The 16,537-nt window shown below is 42.2% G+C and overlaps 1 protein-coding gene across 4 annotated transcripts in view; it reads right to left on the minus strand.

Moving 5' to 3' along the window:
• PC (pyruvate carboxylase) overlaps positions 1-16,537 on the minus strand; it is a 989,411-nt gene that overhangs the window by 108,842 nt on the left and 864,032 nt on the right. For all 4 annotated transcript variants that reach the window (XM_073605170.1, XM_073605168.1, XM_073605171.1 and 1 more), the window contains one exon: positions 10,409-10,553. In XM_073605170.1, coding sequence (XP_073461271.1) covers positions 10,409-10,553 — 145 coding nt within the window. The remainder of the gene's footprint in view (positions 1-10,408; positions 10,554-16,537) is intronic.

A 16,537-nucleotide genomic window follows, 5' to 3' on the forward strand; every position in this document is an offset into this window, starting at 1 on the left:
ACAAAAAGCCATTCACAACTCTGCTCCAAGCCAAATCACCAATCTTATCTCCAAAAATCACCCAAACCATCCTTCTCTGCTGCTCTCAAGCACCCTTGTCTCCTCCTCCCATGCTCATCTCCAGGACTCCTCCAGAGCCTCTCCCATCCTCTGGAACTCTCTACCTCAATCTGTCCAGTCATCTCCTACTCTGGCTGCTTTTAGGCAATCCCTGAAAACTCATCTCTTCAGGGAGGCTAATCACACCTCCAACTAATCTCCTATCGCGTCCATCAGCTCATTTCCCACAGTTACAACCTTTTGTACCAATTACCCGACCCTATTAGATTGTACACTCTTCTGTCCAGGGCCCTCCTAACCCTCTTTTATTTTATTGTACTGTAAGTTTATTTTCTCCCTTTTACATTGTAAAGTACTACGTAAATTGTTGGCACTATATAAATCCTGTATAATGATAATAATAATTTTGATTCGTTTGTCATGCTTTTGAGTTCTATCCAACTTCACACGTGCTTTGACCTCCTCCTGACCTGCATTAAACTGCTTTTGCATTCCTACTGTCTGGTATGGGGAAAAAACAGTAGGAATAGTTGTAAAGTATCTGGTCTTCCAACTGGTGATAACTGTCAAATAAAAATTATTAGCTCACAAAGTAGTTTTGCTTAAATGCTACTTTGTCATAAAAAAATCTATTTGACTTTGGCTGCATCTGCAAGTGGCAGTGTAAGACTGCCCAATATGCTGTGCCCAAGCACAGGGTAAAGTTTTTCAAATGGATTTTGCCTGTTATTGCTCAAAAAACTTGGCTAAACAATAAGCTAAAGTTTTAAAAGGAAAGCTGTGAAAATCATTAAACATAATCAATTGAAATGCCCAAAAAACAAAGCTTTAAAAATAGCTGAATCAAACAAGTATTGCACAAAAAACTTTACCCAGTGCTATTAATAAATAGAGGCATAATGATGACACAAGAGCAGATAGAGCAGTTGTTATAAACTGAAGTAGAGTGATAACACAAGAGACTAATACAGCAATTTAACTTCTGAAATTACATGCAATGACTTAATGTAGGTACAGAATTTTGCTTTCAGCACATTAGCTGCTAGAATAACATAGCACAGTTTAACAAACAGGTTATTAAACATTTTTCTGAATGCTGTCAAACTAACATATGTACTAGCTTTCACCAGTGTTATGATCAACACAACTTTGTCTCACCACTTAGTAAGTGGTACCACAACAGCCTACAAAGTTCCTTTAAAAAAAAAAAAAAAAAGTTTTATTTGGTATGCAAACTTGAGCAACCACATTTTTTTTTTTTCGTTATAAATAACTCATCACCTGTGTTATATATAGTACCTATCACTGATTCTAACCCATAAGCTCCCCCTAAACCATAAACCTGCACCTTAAAGTCCAAGTGAACCCCCTGTTTTTTACTGCAATGCAGTTAGGGTGCATATACAGTAATAAATATGCCTCTGTTTTACATTAAAAAAAATGTTGCTAGAAAATACAGTTGTCCCAGAGCTTTCCCTTACTCAAGAAGCAACCTGACTTTTCTGTGGTCCAGCACACCTTACTGAGCACTGCTCTAATGAATGTTGATCTTGCTTGCTGAGAAGTGGTGCTGATTAGAACAGTGTTCAGGGGGTGATGTAAGAGAGAGGGGCTGCTTGTGTGTGAGAGGCATATCAATTAATGTAATGCAGCCAGATTCCATTACAGTTATAAATGATGTGGGCACACACAACCTGGAGGACAGCCCCTAGAGGCCATAACCCTTCCCATACAAAGCCTTGTCAGTTGTAGCAAGCAGTATGACAAAAGAACACAATTGCAAAAAAGGGACTATGACACAATGGTAAAAACTGCCAGAATGGACCCGGAGATAGATTTTAAGTTAAAAAAAAATACAATTTTCTTTATCAAAAACTGAGGAATGCAGAATTGCTAATAAAATACAATAGGATGGCCAAAAGCAATCCACAACAGAGAGCTGAAACCTAAAACCAAGAAAGAACAGTTGGAAGAACTTACAAAGCTCCCTGCAAAACCTTGTTGCCATCTGATGAGGTTGAAACATCCACCTTGTAAAACTTAGAAAGAAAATAAATATTTTTTATATATATGAAATTTTCACCACATGTCAGGTAACAACCCATGTAATCCATATATACAAAGAAATCAAAACAAATAAGTTCAGAAATTAAGTTATGTGTAATAAAATGGAATGACACAGGGAAAAAGTATTGAACACATGAAGAAAGGGAAGTGCATAAAGGCACCCAAAGCCAAGACACCAGCTAAAATCTATCACCTTCAAATTGGCCTTATTTGCTGATGACATATTACTTTTCTCTACTAATCCGCCATTGGATTTCGTGAAGCTCCAGAGTCTATTTGCGACCTTCCGTACTTGCTCAGGTTTACGAATAAATTTTGACAAAAGCGAGGTTTTAGCGCTCAACCTGACTGCTTCCACCGGCTGGCTGGCCTCATCTCCATTCTGTGTAGCCAGACAGTATATAATCTCGGTATATGCATTGAGAGAGAACCGTCCTCCTTGTATAGCCTCAACTACCCTCCACTAATTGCTAAGATTGAACAGGAGTTGGAAGCGTGGGCAGCCTTCCTCCTATGACTTTTCAGGAGATAGCACCTTTTTTAAATTGTTTTGTTTGCCAGATTGTTATACGCCATGCAAACGCTACCTATTTTGCTGAAACATTCCAATGTGCAAAAAATCCATACTGCACGGTTTGCCCTTATCTGGCATGGCAAGAAGCCCTGTATTGCTCTTTAAAAACGATGTCTCCCTAAGAGTCAAGGTGGGGCGGGCCTGCCCAATATACAATTTTACAATCTCGCATGTCTATTGAGACAGGGTCTCAACTGGTTGTCTGAAAAATCTCGTTAAACTAGTTATGTGTTAGAGAGTGCCATTGTTGCCCCGTTCAACCTTCAGGCTGTCATCCACTCTAAGCTTCGAATACTTCCTACCCCTCTGAGATCCAATTTGTTGATCAGAGATACTATTATTGCCTGGAGAGAGGTCTGGAGACTCCTGGGTCTACCCTCCACCATCTCCCACTACCTGCCTATTCATGGCAATACCATGTCCCCCCCATCTAGCGAGCACAGAGCATTTGCCCAGTGGAAAGCTTGTGGCCTCAATAAAGCCACAGACATCTTTGTTGGTACTTTAGGCTAATTCAAATAGTTTGAAGACTTATCTGCACAATACTCCGTTCCAGGTTTTCCACTATAACCAATTGTTAAGCTATCTCAGAACTTGCTAGCCAAAGTCAAGACCCTTTCCAAAGCTCCTTCGTCGAGGTAGTGCCCTGCCGCGATCAATACTCAATCTCGGACATTTACTCACACCTCATTACTTACCAATCATCCAAGTATCATCTTACTCCTTTTAAACCCTGTATTTCTGCTCTTGGTAGAGAAGATGCTTCTGAATAGATCTTGGAGGGCTACCAGAAGGTCCGCTCATTGGTGGTCTGTAAAACGTGGCGCGAAACCCAATTTAGGATTGCCCATTGGGCCTACCACCCCTACTGCCCTGATGCTCTAGATCCCTCACTATCATCGTGCTCCTGGTGCTCCATCCCCCGACCTACCCTTTTCCACAGGCTTTGGGAATGTCAACACAAAAACATAAGTCTACCCCATAGGGCTTTTATGCAAGTCTGGATTTATCCCACGCCACCACATTTAAATGCAGTGAAGCAAGCTCTCGTGGCTCTATTTAACCTGGAAAAATTACACACCATCAGATCTCCCTTAAATGCTTCATCACTAGGTGGCACCGCTCTACGAAATACTCGTCTTCCTCCAAGAAGTTCTCTCATATGCAACCTTTTCGCTATATGGACTGGTACCTAAAACCTGAGATCACCAACTCTCTGGGCAAACTTACAGTTTTTAACAAATCTGACTGAGTGGCCCCATGTACTCCCCCCTTCTCGCCACTTGATCCCCATAGTGATAGTGATCCCCCTGATCCCCATAGTGCTATATGTAACATAAATGTTGCTGTTCAGTTGATAGCTTGTTTGACTGCTTCCACTCCTCAGGTTTTAATGATAGATTCCGGTAGTCAGTTCATGTCTAGTCTTAGTTATGTACCTTTTCAGGTATTTATTGAATGATAATGGTTTTATTACGTGTACTGCTTAATTGCCTACTACTTTTGACTTATGAAGGCATTGTTGCCTATTTCTGTTGCCTTCACAGGCTTGCGATATTGTTATTCCTTTGAAAACTCAATAAATATATCTAAAAAAAAAAAAGCAATCCTCCCCCTTGTCAGTGCAAATTAATATTCACTGGTGCAGTTTTAATTGATAGCCTATAAGAATTTGTATCAGTACCAGTACAAGAAACATCTCATGATGGTTAAAAGCAAAGAGCTCTCTCAAGACCTTCACAACTTTAATTGTTGTAAAACATACTGTACTGATGGGCATTGGTTACAGAAGAAATTCTAAACTTCTAAATGTTTCAGTGAGCAATGTTGGGGCCATAATCCGGAAGTAGAAAGAACATCATTTCACCATAAACCGGCCATGGCCAGGTGGTCCTTGAAAGATTTCTGACAGATGGGTGGAAAGTATTATCTAAAGAGTTATCCAACAGCCAAGGACCACATGTGGAGAGCTTCAGAAAGACCTGGAGTTAGCAGGTACAATTGTTTATAAGAAAACAAAAATTAATGCACTCAACCGCCATTGCCTGCATGCACACTCACCATGCAAGACTCCATTGCTGAAGAAAAAGCATGTTGAAGCTCTTTTAATGTTTGCTGCACAACATTTAGACAAGCCTGTGAAATACTGGGAGAATATAGTCTGGTCAGATGAGACCAAAATTGAACTCTTTGGATGCCATAATACACACCATGTTTGGAGGTCAAATGGCACTGCACATCACCCCAAAAACACCATACCAACAGTGAAGTTTGGAGGTGGAAACATCAAGGTGTGGGCTATTTTTCAGTATACGGTACTGGCTTCATGTCATTGAAGGAAGGATGGATGGAAAAATGTACCAAGACATTCTTGATAGAAATCTTCTGCAATCGACCAGGATGATGAAGATGAAAAGTGGGTGGACATTTCAGTAAGACAATGATCCCAAACACAAAGCCAAGGAAACTCTCAAATGGTTTCCAAGAAAGAAAATAAAGCTGCAAGAATGGCCCAGCCAATCACCTGACTTGAATCCAATAGAAACAAAAGAAAGTACTAAAGATCAGAGTTCATAGAAGAGGCCCACGGAACCTTCAAGATTTTAGGACTGCTTACGTGGAAAAATGGGCCAAAATCACACCTGAGCAATGTATGTAAACAGTTTCTCCATACAGGAGGCATCATGAAGCTGTCATTACCAACAAAGGATTTTGTATGAAGTATTAAATACATTTCATCTAGCATGCTCAATACTTTTTCCCAGTGTCAATCCATTTCATCACACATAACTTAATTTATGAACTTATTTGTTTTCATTTCTTTGTATGTATGGATTGCATGGGTTGTTACTGACATGTGGTTAAAAATTCATTTCAATAGCACCTTTTGAAAAATATTTAGCTAGAAAAATGGTGACGTGTTCAATACTTATTTTACTCGCTGTATATATACACAGTATATATAAAATATAGAACACTAGGTTGCGATTTCAAAGATCTGAGAAACAGAGGTCTGATGGCAAAAAGGCCAAGAGGCACCCATTGCCCTGGTGGAGAAAGCCTTGACAGGGAAAGGAGTTATCATTATCTTATATTTGGCAGAGAGTGGGGAGAAGCAGAGACTGCTGCTGAAAAGAGCTTCACTCTAAATGCTCCAGACGGCTATTTCTGTGGGGAGGACATTGACATTGTTCAAAATATAATTTGTGTGGTGTGTGTAGGGGAACTACAGAATGAGGGCTCTCAAGAGGGGGGAATGTGAGATTTTGTGTGCTGGAAAAAAGATACCAGGCAAAGACATTGTATGTCTGCTGGAGGTAGACTCTCACTGCGGCAAAGACCAATGATTGTGCTGGAGGTGGGATCTCACAGGACAAGGCAAATCTGTATGATGGAGGTGGGCTCTCACCGCAAGCAGTGGCGCTGCTAGGGTGTACGGGCCGCGCCCGCGTGACACCTGCCACATTGGTGACACCTGTGGGCAGCGGCACTGCTAACACCGAACCCCTACACTGATCTGCGTCTCTCGCTGGCTCAAGCTGTCTCAAAGACACACAGCAGACTGAAGCCACCTCCCCCTCCTGGCTGTTTACATCTACACAGGAGGAGGGACACAGCTGTGCATGTCCCGCGCTAATCTGAGGTATGTACATTGTCAGAAGAAAGAGGATGGGGGACAGTGACCAGTTAAAAAAAGATGGAGGAGTGATTGGGGAGGGGGATTACGGGGACATGTGCTAGGGAGGGCTCTATTCGAGGGGAGAGGAAGGTCCTATGCTAGAAGTGGGGGTTGAACTTGAAATTCAACCCCCCACAAGAGCACAAGCCCTCTCCCCTTCCATAGTGCCACCCCAGCATATATCCAACCCCTCTCCGTACTAGCACAAGCGGAAAGGGGGGGTCTGCACTGAGGGGGTCTATACTGATGGGAGTCTGTACTGATGGGGGTCTATACTGATGGAGGTGGGTCTATACTGATGGAGGGGGGTCGATACTGATTGAGGAGGGTCTGCACTGAGGGGAAGGGGGTCTGTACTGAAAGGGGTCTATACTGATGGAGGGGGTCTGTACCGGGAGGGGGTCTATACTTAGGTGGGTCTGCACTGAGGGAGGAGGGTCTGTACTGGAGGGGTCTGTACTTAGTGGAGGGGTGCCCGTACTTAGTGAGGGGGGTCTGTACTTAGTGGAGGGAGGTCTGTACTTAGTGGAGGGAGGTCTGTACTTAGTGGCGGGAGGTCTATACTGAGGGCAGACTATAGTTGGTGGGGGGGGTTGACACCATGTTTTTCAGCACTAGGTGTCACCAACCATAGTGATGCCACTGACTGCAAGGGCATGCTCTATTTAGTTAAACACAAGACTGGAACCAGAATCACAACATTTAACATGGTGAGGTGGGACATAAAGAACCAAGAGGACCTCACTGAACCTGTGCAAAAGCACAGCAGCGCTTTCTTATAACAGAAGGCATTTACGTGTCTCATTCTAACACAAGTCCCCACATAAAAGGGAAATATTCCTCATTTTGGGAAAGTGGATGGAGCTGTACTGTACATCCAGAACCATTGATATATAGTTCAGATAAAACCTAACATTATAAATGCATTTAAAACAGCATAGAGCTGTTTCAGGTTTGTTGGTGTCACCATCAATGCAGTGCATGAAAACAAGTTTCTATGGAGTAGAAGTTGGAGACCAACAAGAATGTATCACCTAGCAGGTTATGATGAGGTTGGTCAAAATCCCCTCCAGTGAACCAATGGTAAAACACAGGAGAGAATTAGAACAGTAGTCATTTACTGGTCTTCATCTTGGGATAGTGGGTGGAGCAATGCAATTTGTTAATTTTTTATTAACTCTTCATACCCTCTGGTAACTACCCTGATCTTCCCTGTAACACAAAAAGTCGCTCTACCTGTCTGCGATTTGCCACCTGACTCTTCATACCCTCTGGTAACTACCCTGATCTTCCCTGCAACACAAAAAGTCACTCTACCTGTCTGCGATTTCCCACCTGACTCTTCATACCCTCTGGTAACTACCCTGATCTTCCCTGCAACACAAAAAGTCACTCTACCTATCTGCGATTTCCCACCTGACTCTTCATACCCTCTGGTAACTACCCTGATCTTCCCTGCAACACAAAAAGTCGCTCTACCTGTCTGCGATTTCCCACCTGACTCTTCATACCCTCTGGTAACTGCAAAGACTCCACTCTTCTCTTAAACACTGGACTACATTGCCTAACTTTAATTCTGCCTTACTAAGAATTTGAAACTACTGTCTATACTTGTTTGTTTTTGAAAGTGTCACTTATTTTGTATTATGCTGCCCTGAACAAGATCAAACATTTAAGCTTATTCTGTTGCCCCCTCTTGCACTGTGTCCAGACCAGTTGTAAAACCCCACCAACCACAAGCCTGGGTTTATCAGCTTCTAATTGACTCATTTTGAATCTCCCCCCACCATCCCAGTATAAATGTAGTTCCATTTCTTGGGACGGCTGGCAAGGGTTTAGGCTGGTCACTCCTTGCACAAAGTGTCACGTCGGAAACAAGTGTTTGGCACTTGTACACAGGCACTTTGACTACTGGAGAAGATCTGCAAGGAGGAATGGCAAAGGATCCCCAAATCCAGGTGTGAAAAACTTGTTGCATCTTTGCCAAAAAGAATCATGGCTTTATTAAATCAAAAGGGTGCTTCTACTAAATACTGAGCAAAGGGTCTGACTACTTAGGACCATGTGATATTTCAGTTTTTCTTTTTTAATAAATCTGCAAAAATGTCAACAATTCTGTGTTTTTCTGTCAATATGGGGTGCTGTGTGTACATTAATGAGGAAAAAATGAACTTAAATGATTTTAGCAAATGGCTGCAATATAACAAAGAGTGAAAAATTTAAGGGGGTCTGAATACTTTCCATCCCCACTGTATGTCTGTAGTGGTGTCCTCAATGCATGTGGTTGATAACACTGCAGGCTAGGAGTTGTAATAAACAGATTTTCAAAGTGATTAGAACAATAGGTTTTTAGAAGACTGTATGTCATATTATGTCTATATTTCGGGTCACATAATTCCACCAATTGTCCATTAGATGGCCCCATATATAGGCACCTCTGGCTCCCCCCTCAGTAGCTTGACAAAGGAGCACGCTCGATTCTCGGTATCCTAGTGCACAAACTCTGAAACACGTCACGAGTACATCCGATGACGTAATCGTGTCTGGCACTGTGGTCCACCTTGCGGCCCAGCCCTCGATCCTGCTTATCCTCCCCCATCCTACTATCCAACTGGCTGAGGAAACACAGAGACGGTGGTGGTATTTGCTCCAGTGCGAGCCCCTGACTATAAACCGGACTGGAGTCCTATACGATGTGCCTGTTTTTAACTGTCAAAATGTGAGTGGATTTCCACTATTTGTCATATTAAAAGTTTTAAAGTCTACATTTAGAGACACCTCTTTTCTTCTGTTTGCATGTTTTGGAGACTGATTCTGCTCCCCTCTGAAAGGCTGGCCCTGATGTGTTGACTACCTCTCCGTGATACCAATCCTGGATGAACCAACATCAATGCGTTGTTTTATGGACATTTTTTATACAGACTGCTACATAATTGTTGGAATTATTCCTACTTTGGGATTATTATACAGTTCCCCCTTTAATCCTCACCACGTCTTTCTCCAGCTGTTTATGATATATCCACCGACTCTAGAGAAAATATGGCTAACTGCATGCACAGCTGAAAAGCCATTTAACCAAGTGTTGCCAAGCATTCTTCATAAATTTCCCCAAAAATCCTGTTTGCTATACCGTTTTCTCAAGAGGAATACATGAAGAAGCTGGTGACAACAAGAAACTTGATGTTTCACCTGAAATCACAGCATTTCAAGAACTTTTTGGAATGGGTATACATCTCCCCACTTAGTTTCCTGTTTAGCATAAGAAACCTGGCAGAAGGATGAACCTCAATATTGAACAATACTCTATATTGCAATATAGCTAAATCAGTAATTTCAAAATCCTATGTTTATGATTCATAGATATATTATCCATCAGGCACATATTCTGATGGATTGATATTTATATATCATCAATGGCATTCACCTTACTTTGGAGCTACAACACATTACATTGAAGACAAGAAAGTGGATCCTGAAGAAGCTCTTTGTTAAGCAAAATGCATTGATCTACTTGTCTTAGCTACTGTACTGAATAATATAGGTGTTTCCCCTATTGCCTGGATGGTAGTGAACATAATGTGGTTTTTATAATTGATTTTAATGTACTGAGAAAAATGTTATATTTTCTTTTATACATATATATTTTTTCTTTATATGTTTTGGTTTGGTGGCACGTATAAATTCTTCTACCCCATTGTTTTATTCATGGAACAATAGGTTTTTTGAAATTACTGATTTAGCTACATTTATGGGGAAGGTGCTGGTTTTATAGTTGGTACTTCACCAATATTATAATAAATTGAAACATACTCTCCTGAAAAGGGAAAATTCTGGGTGGAGTTGCTCTAACACTCATAAAATGTTAACTTTAGAACTTAAGCAAGTACTACTTGAACTAGTAGTAGATTGCTAGCATGCCTTTGTGATCTAACTACAATGTACTAAATTGTGCTATCACTTATCCAAATGTAGTCTTGGTGCAGTAGTGGATTACATAGTAGAAAAGAGAATAAATAGAACTGATTTACCCAAGTAGTGCAACAGCTTTTGTGCTCTGTTCTGTACAGGCCTCAAGTTGAAGAGATCAGGGTTTTCGTCAATAAACTGGGTATCCACTGTACCATGAAGGAATTGGTCGTTGTTTAGAACATTTTGTAAGAAAGGTATATTTGTCTACAGAGAAAAAAAAATAAGAAAATAAAAACTAAATAGTAGCATATACAATGTTAGCTATGTATGCACAATAAGGATTTTCAGCATATGTAAAAATGGCCACTGTGCAGACAATCCATTAATCCCAAAGTAAATGCATCTGTAAACTGCACAAACTTAGAAGATATCTGATTAGCTCTAATGGGCCTCTGAGAACAGTTATTTCCCATTAAATTACAAACAACCAAGGATACCATCCAACAGTAATAAATGTGAAACTAGGGAGAGTACTTAAACTTGCGTACTGTCTTTAAACATTATGATGTCCCCAAGTCCACTCTTGTAAGTCTGGCTGAGAAAACATATTTTCAGTAAAATACAATCTAAAGGCAAAAATATGGTTTCAAAGAGCAAGGGTAAGAAAGGAGGAAGAAAAAAAAAAAGAAAGAAGGAAAGTCAACTGCACACACATAGAATGACGCCAGTGTCCCATTTCTGCGACTCCAGGGAACTGCTTACTGTATAACTCTGGTTGCTCAAAGACCTGCTAATTAGAGCCTTGATGATCAGACTGAAATGAGTGAAACAGCGAGGGGGTGAATAAGAGAGGGTCTTAAAAAAATCTGTCTCATAAGAGCTGGTTGTGCTAAATAAAACATACCTAACCATTAAAAGTATGGTCGTTTCATGCATGTTTGCATATGTAAATTCTGCTCATAAGGAATAGTGCCAATCCCAGTTTTTAGCAGACTTTTAAAGGACATTTCAGAATATGCTCATGTGCAAAATAGATCATGGTGACTGCCACTGAATGATTTGAGAAAATATCATGAAATCTTTACTGGCATGTCACAAGTAACGCATAAAAATAACTCGACCTTGCGGTATGGAGTGCCCATGGTGGTCCTCCCTGTTGATTGCCCATTTATCCACCGGACGGAGCTTTCCTGTTCTGCCTTTCTCCACTGTGAAGTCGTATTAGGATGTTATTACTGACTGGGCACCTGGTTTACTTACAAGCTGATTTACAGCTTACCTTTGGTAAGCGTTCAATTTGCCTGGTGGTGGATTTTTCACATGGTGTCATCTGAAGAATTGTTTAGCCTTATTGCACTCCTATAAGATATCATTGGGATTTTACATTCAGACTTTATTTTACTGCTGGGACTTTTTATTGTTTATATTTTTTTCACTCAATCACAGCCAGTGAAGCAGGAACAGCGGGCAGAGTGGAGCCAAGCTGTGTGTGTAAATGGACACAAACAGCTGGCTCGGAAATGAGTCCTCACAAGTGCCCATCAGAAATATTTACCTGTAAACTATAGGCCAGTCAGTCTAACATCGATAGTTTGTAAACTACTGAGGGAATGATAGGGGACTATATCCAAGAATTTGCTGATGAAAACCGTATCATTAGTAGTAATCACCATGGATTTATGAAAAATTGTTCTTGCCAGACCAACCTATAAACATTCAATGAGCAAGTGAGCTGTCATCTAGATAGAGGAAGGCTTGTGGACATGGTGTTTATGGATTTTGTAAAAGCATTCAATACAGTTTCCCATAAACACTTCATTTACAAACTGAGGGCTGTTGGCATGGACCTTAGAGAATATACCTTGATAGAAAACTAGTTACAGGGGCACATCCAAAGGGTGGTGGATAAATAGTCTGTACTCAGAATGGTTTGGGTGATAAGCAGTTCTGTTTAATTTATTCATAAATGATCTATTGGTTGGCATAAATGGCTTAATCTCAGTGTTGGCTGACTATACAAAGCTAAGCAGAGCAATAATTTCACAACAGGATACAGAAACTTTACAAGAAGACCTCAATAAATTAAAGGGGTGGGCAACTACATGGCAAATCAGGTTTAATGTTAAAAATTAAAAAGTAATGCACTTGGAGCTAAAAATATGAATACAAGTTAGGGCCGGTTCACACTGGTCCAACATACGCTCCGACTTCGTGAGCACAAATCGCATGACATGTCAAACTGAATCGTTCTCTATGAGAGCCATCTTAACTGGTATGACTTGTGTCGGTCCGATTTTGAAAAAGGTTCCTGCACTACTTTGGTCTTACTTGGGCACAATTTCAACCCAATGATTTGAATGGAAGTTGCATCCAAGTTGGATCACCATCTTAACTGATCCGACTTGAGGCATGCGATTTGTGCTCTGAGGATCTTTAAGGGGAACCCCAAAATTAAAAAAAAAACGGTGTGGGGTCCCCCCCAAGATCATGCCAGCCCCCCTAGGTCTGGTATGGATTTTGAGGGGAAACCCCACGCCAAAAAAAAAAAAAAATGGTGCGGGGTCCCTCCCAAAATCCATACCAGACCCTTATTCGTGCATGCAGCATGGCAGGTCAGGAAAGGGGAAGGACAAGCAAGGGCCCCCCCTCCTGGAACATGCCATACCCTCAACCCCAAAACACCATGTTGATGGGGACAAGGGCCTCTTCCCGACAACCCTGGGCGGTAGTTGTGGGGGTCTGTGGGCAGGGTACTTATCGGCCCTACCCACTCACCCAAAAAAAAAAGAAGCAGTGTAGTGCAAATAAAAGAAAGACAGTTTTTACAAGCCCTTATTAAAATTTAAGAATGTCCCCTGTTGTAGCTCCAATGTGTCTTTTTTCTCCGATTCTGCCACCGATGTGCTCTTCCTCCAGTATTCTTCCTCCGGCAATGTGTTCTTCCTCTGGTCTTCTCCACCGCAGACCCGGTCTTCCTCCGATGCTGGCTCCCGCTGTTGTGTCATGTTCGATGTCTGACAATTCTTATATAGCCATGGGGCATGGCCATCTGATGATGTCACCATGAGACTCCACCCCTTTGACATCACAAGGGATGAAGTCTCATAGTAACGTCATTGGATGGCCACACCCCATGGCTAAATAAGAACTGGCAGACTTTGAAAATGACATAATGGCAGGAGTCAGCGTCGGAGGACCAGGTCAGCGGTGAAGAAGACAGCACCGGCAAAGAAGACAGCAGCAGAGGGAGAAGACAGCAGCGGAGGGAGAAGACAGCAGCGGAGGGAGAAGACAGCAGAGGAGGGAGAAGACAGCAGCGGAGGGAGAAGACAGTAGCGGAGAGAGAAGACAGCAACGGAGAGAGAGAACAATCACCAGAGGGAGAAGACCGGAGGAAGAACACATCGGTGGTGGAAACGGAGAATGAAGACACGGAGCCACGACGTGAACATATGTCGTTTAAATAAAAGACTTGTCAAAACCATCTCTTGTTTTTATTTACACTACACTGCTTTTTTTGGGGGTGAATGGGTAGGGGTACAATGTACCCCACACTCATTCACATAGGTGGGGCTGGGGGCTGCCTTGTTAAAGGAGGCTTCGAAATTCCAATAAGCCCCCTGTCCGCAGACCCCCGCAACCACCACCCAGGGTTGTCAGGAAGAGACCCTTGTCCCCATCAACATGTGGACAAGGTGCTTTGGGGTGGGGGTGCAGAGCCCCCCGTCACAAAGCATCCACTCCCCCATGTTAAGGGCATGTGGCCTGGTATGGTCCAGGAGGGTTGCATGCTCAGATAAGGGACTGGTATGTATTTTGGGGGGACCCCACTGTTTTTTTTTGGGCATAGGGGTTTCCTTCAAAATCCATACAAGCCGGAAGGGTCTGGTATTGTCATGGGGGGAGCATCGTTTTTTTTTTCTTTTATTTGGATGGGGTTCCCTCTCAAGATTCATACCAGACTCAAAGGGCCTGATTTGGTCAGATCAAACTCGGATTCCACTCATTGAAGTTGCATGAAAGTCAGACATGAAGTCGCAGGGCAAAGTTGGATCTGAAGTCACATGACTTCCATGTCGGAGCAGTGTGAACCCGGCCTTAATTGCTAGGGGGAGAACTTTTGGGGAAATTCAGGACGGAAAAAGATCGGTGGTTCTAGCAGATCACAGGCTTAGCAATGGTATGCAATGCCAAGCTGCAACAAGCAGGCAGAATATCAGCGTGAATTAAAAAGGGCATTTACTCAAGAGATAAAACTATAATTCTATCACTTTACAAAACTCTGGCCCGGCCGCATTTTCAGTATGCTGTCCAATTCTGGTCACCAGTCCTCAGGAAGGATGTGCTGGAACTGGAGAGAGTCCAGGGAACAGCAAGAAAGCTAATAAGAGGACTGGAGGACCTCAGTTATGAAGAACAACTACATGCAATAAACGTATTCTCCCTGCAGAAGAGACGCTTGAGAGGAGATGTGAAGACGATATACAAATACCTCAATGGTGATTCTAGCATAAGGGGAAAAAAACTATTCAACTTCAGGAAGCATAAGACGACACGCAGCCACTCAATGAAATTGGAGGAGAAGCGGTTTAATCTTAAGCTGCGTAGGGGGTTATTTGGTCAACGTTTCCACTATTGTGACACCAAAGTCGCGCAATTTAGGATGCAACTTTTGAGTGCAGCTTTGATCTAACTTTACACTCTCTGGATTAAAGTCGCATCAAAGTAGTGCAGGAACCTTTTCAATGTTGCTGATTTTCAAAGTTGCATAGATGGGAACAGGTGCCATTGAAATCAGTGGGCTGTGACTTGGCATGCAACTTTATGTGTCCAAAGTCGCATGACAAGTCACACTAGTGGAAACGAAGCCTTACTCTCAGAGTGGTAAGGAAGTGTAACTCCCTTCCACAATCAGAAGTGTCAATAGTTTAAAAAAAACTCTTATGTCCCGTACACACGGTCGGATTTTCCAATGGAAAATGTCAGATCGGAGCGTGTTGTCGGACATTCCGACCGTGTGTGGGCTCCATCGGACATTTTCCATCGGATTTTCCGACACACAAAGTTTGAGAGCAGGCTATAAAATTTTCCGACAACAAAATCCGATCGCGTCAATTCCGACCGTGTGTGGCCAGTTCCGACGCACAAAGTGCCACGCATGCTTAGAAGAAATTCCGAGACGGAACACCTCAGTCTGGTAAAATTAGCGTTCGGAATGGATAGAGCACTTTCATCACGCTGCAATGTAAAAAAATGGTTTAATACAGCGCACTCTCTTCTTCTTTATAATGTGAGAAGCATGAAGTAGTTTTGCTGCTTATATTCACACAGACTTCTCACAAGCTTCTTTCTTTATCATTTATTGTGATTCCCTCAATATATTTTGATTTGTCACATCTGACCAATTTTTTTTTTGTTTGTTTTTAATTGTAAAAAAATGTTTTTCAAGGCTGTTTTTTTTGTTTGCTTTTTAATCAAGAATATTTTTGGGTGTGTTTTGTGTGTCAAGTTACCACAACACCATTATTATCTTGTATTATTTAATCTCAATGAGATTGTTTGGTGTTGGTGTTTCTTGTTAATTTCACATTGTATTTTGAAATGTACCTGCCTCTTCACAAACAAATTGTTTTTTTTTTTAAGGAAAACACACATAGGCGAGTATAATTGAACCAAAAATTCCTTTATTAAGGGCTCACAACCAAACAAAGAGGGAGGCAACACTGGAGAAACAGCTGAAATTGGCGAAGCCTTTGGCCCCCAGGGCAGACATCAATTATTTTACTGCAAAATTGGTGGCCTGAGGAGTCCATATCTAAGGGAGTGCAGTCTGGTCCAGAAGTCCCAGAGATCCTGAAAGCAGCAGATGACATCTGTATCCCCAGGCTGGTCATACAAGAGGCTGCATCTTTTGTCAGACCAGACTGAACCCAAGTCATCACTCTCTGTTCTTCCTTCTACGCTTCCTTCCATGCTGTGGCTGTGGTGGTGGAGTTGTGGCAGCAGGAGGAGGAGGAGGAGGAGGATGGTCCAACTCAATCACGTCGGTCTTGGGTGTGATTTCGCCACTCACCCCCTTAGTTAGGACTTTATAAATAAGTTTCTCACACATGAGGCGTTGGCCCTCCTGCATGCCCTTCAGTTTGGTGGCAGCCATGCAGGCAAAGGCCTCTTCAGGAGTGGGTAAGGCTCTGAGGGACGCAGAAGCCCCCTGAATGAGCCTGAGCGCTGAATCCTGCATGTGAGTC

The sequence above is a fragment of the Aquarana catesbeiana genome, linkage group LG11, assembly GCF_042186555.1.
Source record: "Aquarana catesbeiana isolate 2022-GZ linkage group LG11, ASM4218655v1, whole genome shotgun sequence".
Taxonomy (NCBI): Eukaryota; Metazoa; Chordata; class Amphibia; order Anura; family Ranidae; genus Aquarana; species Aquarana catesbeiana.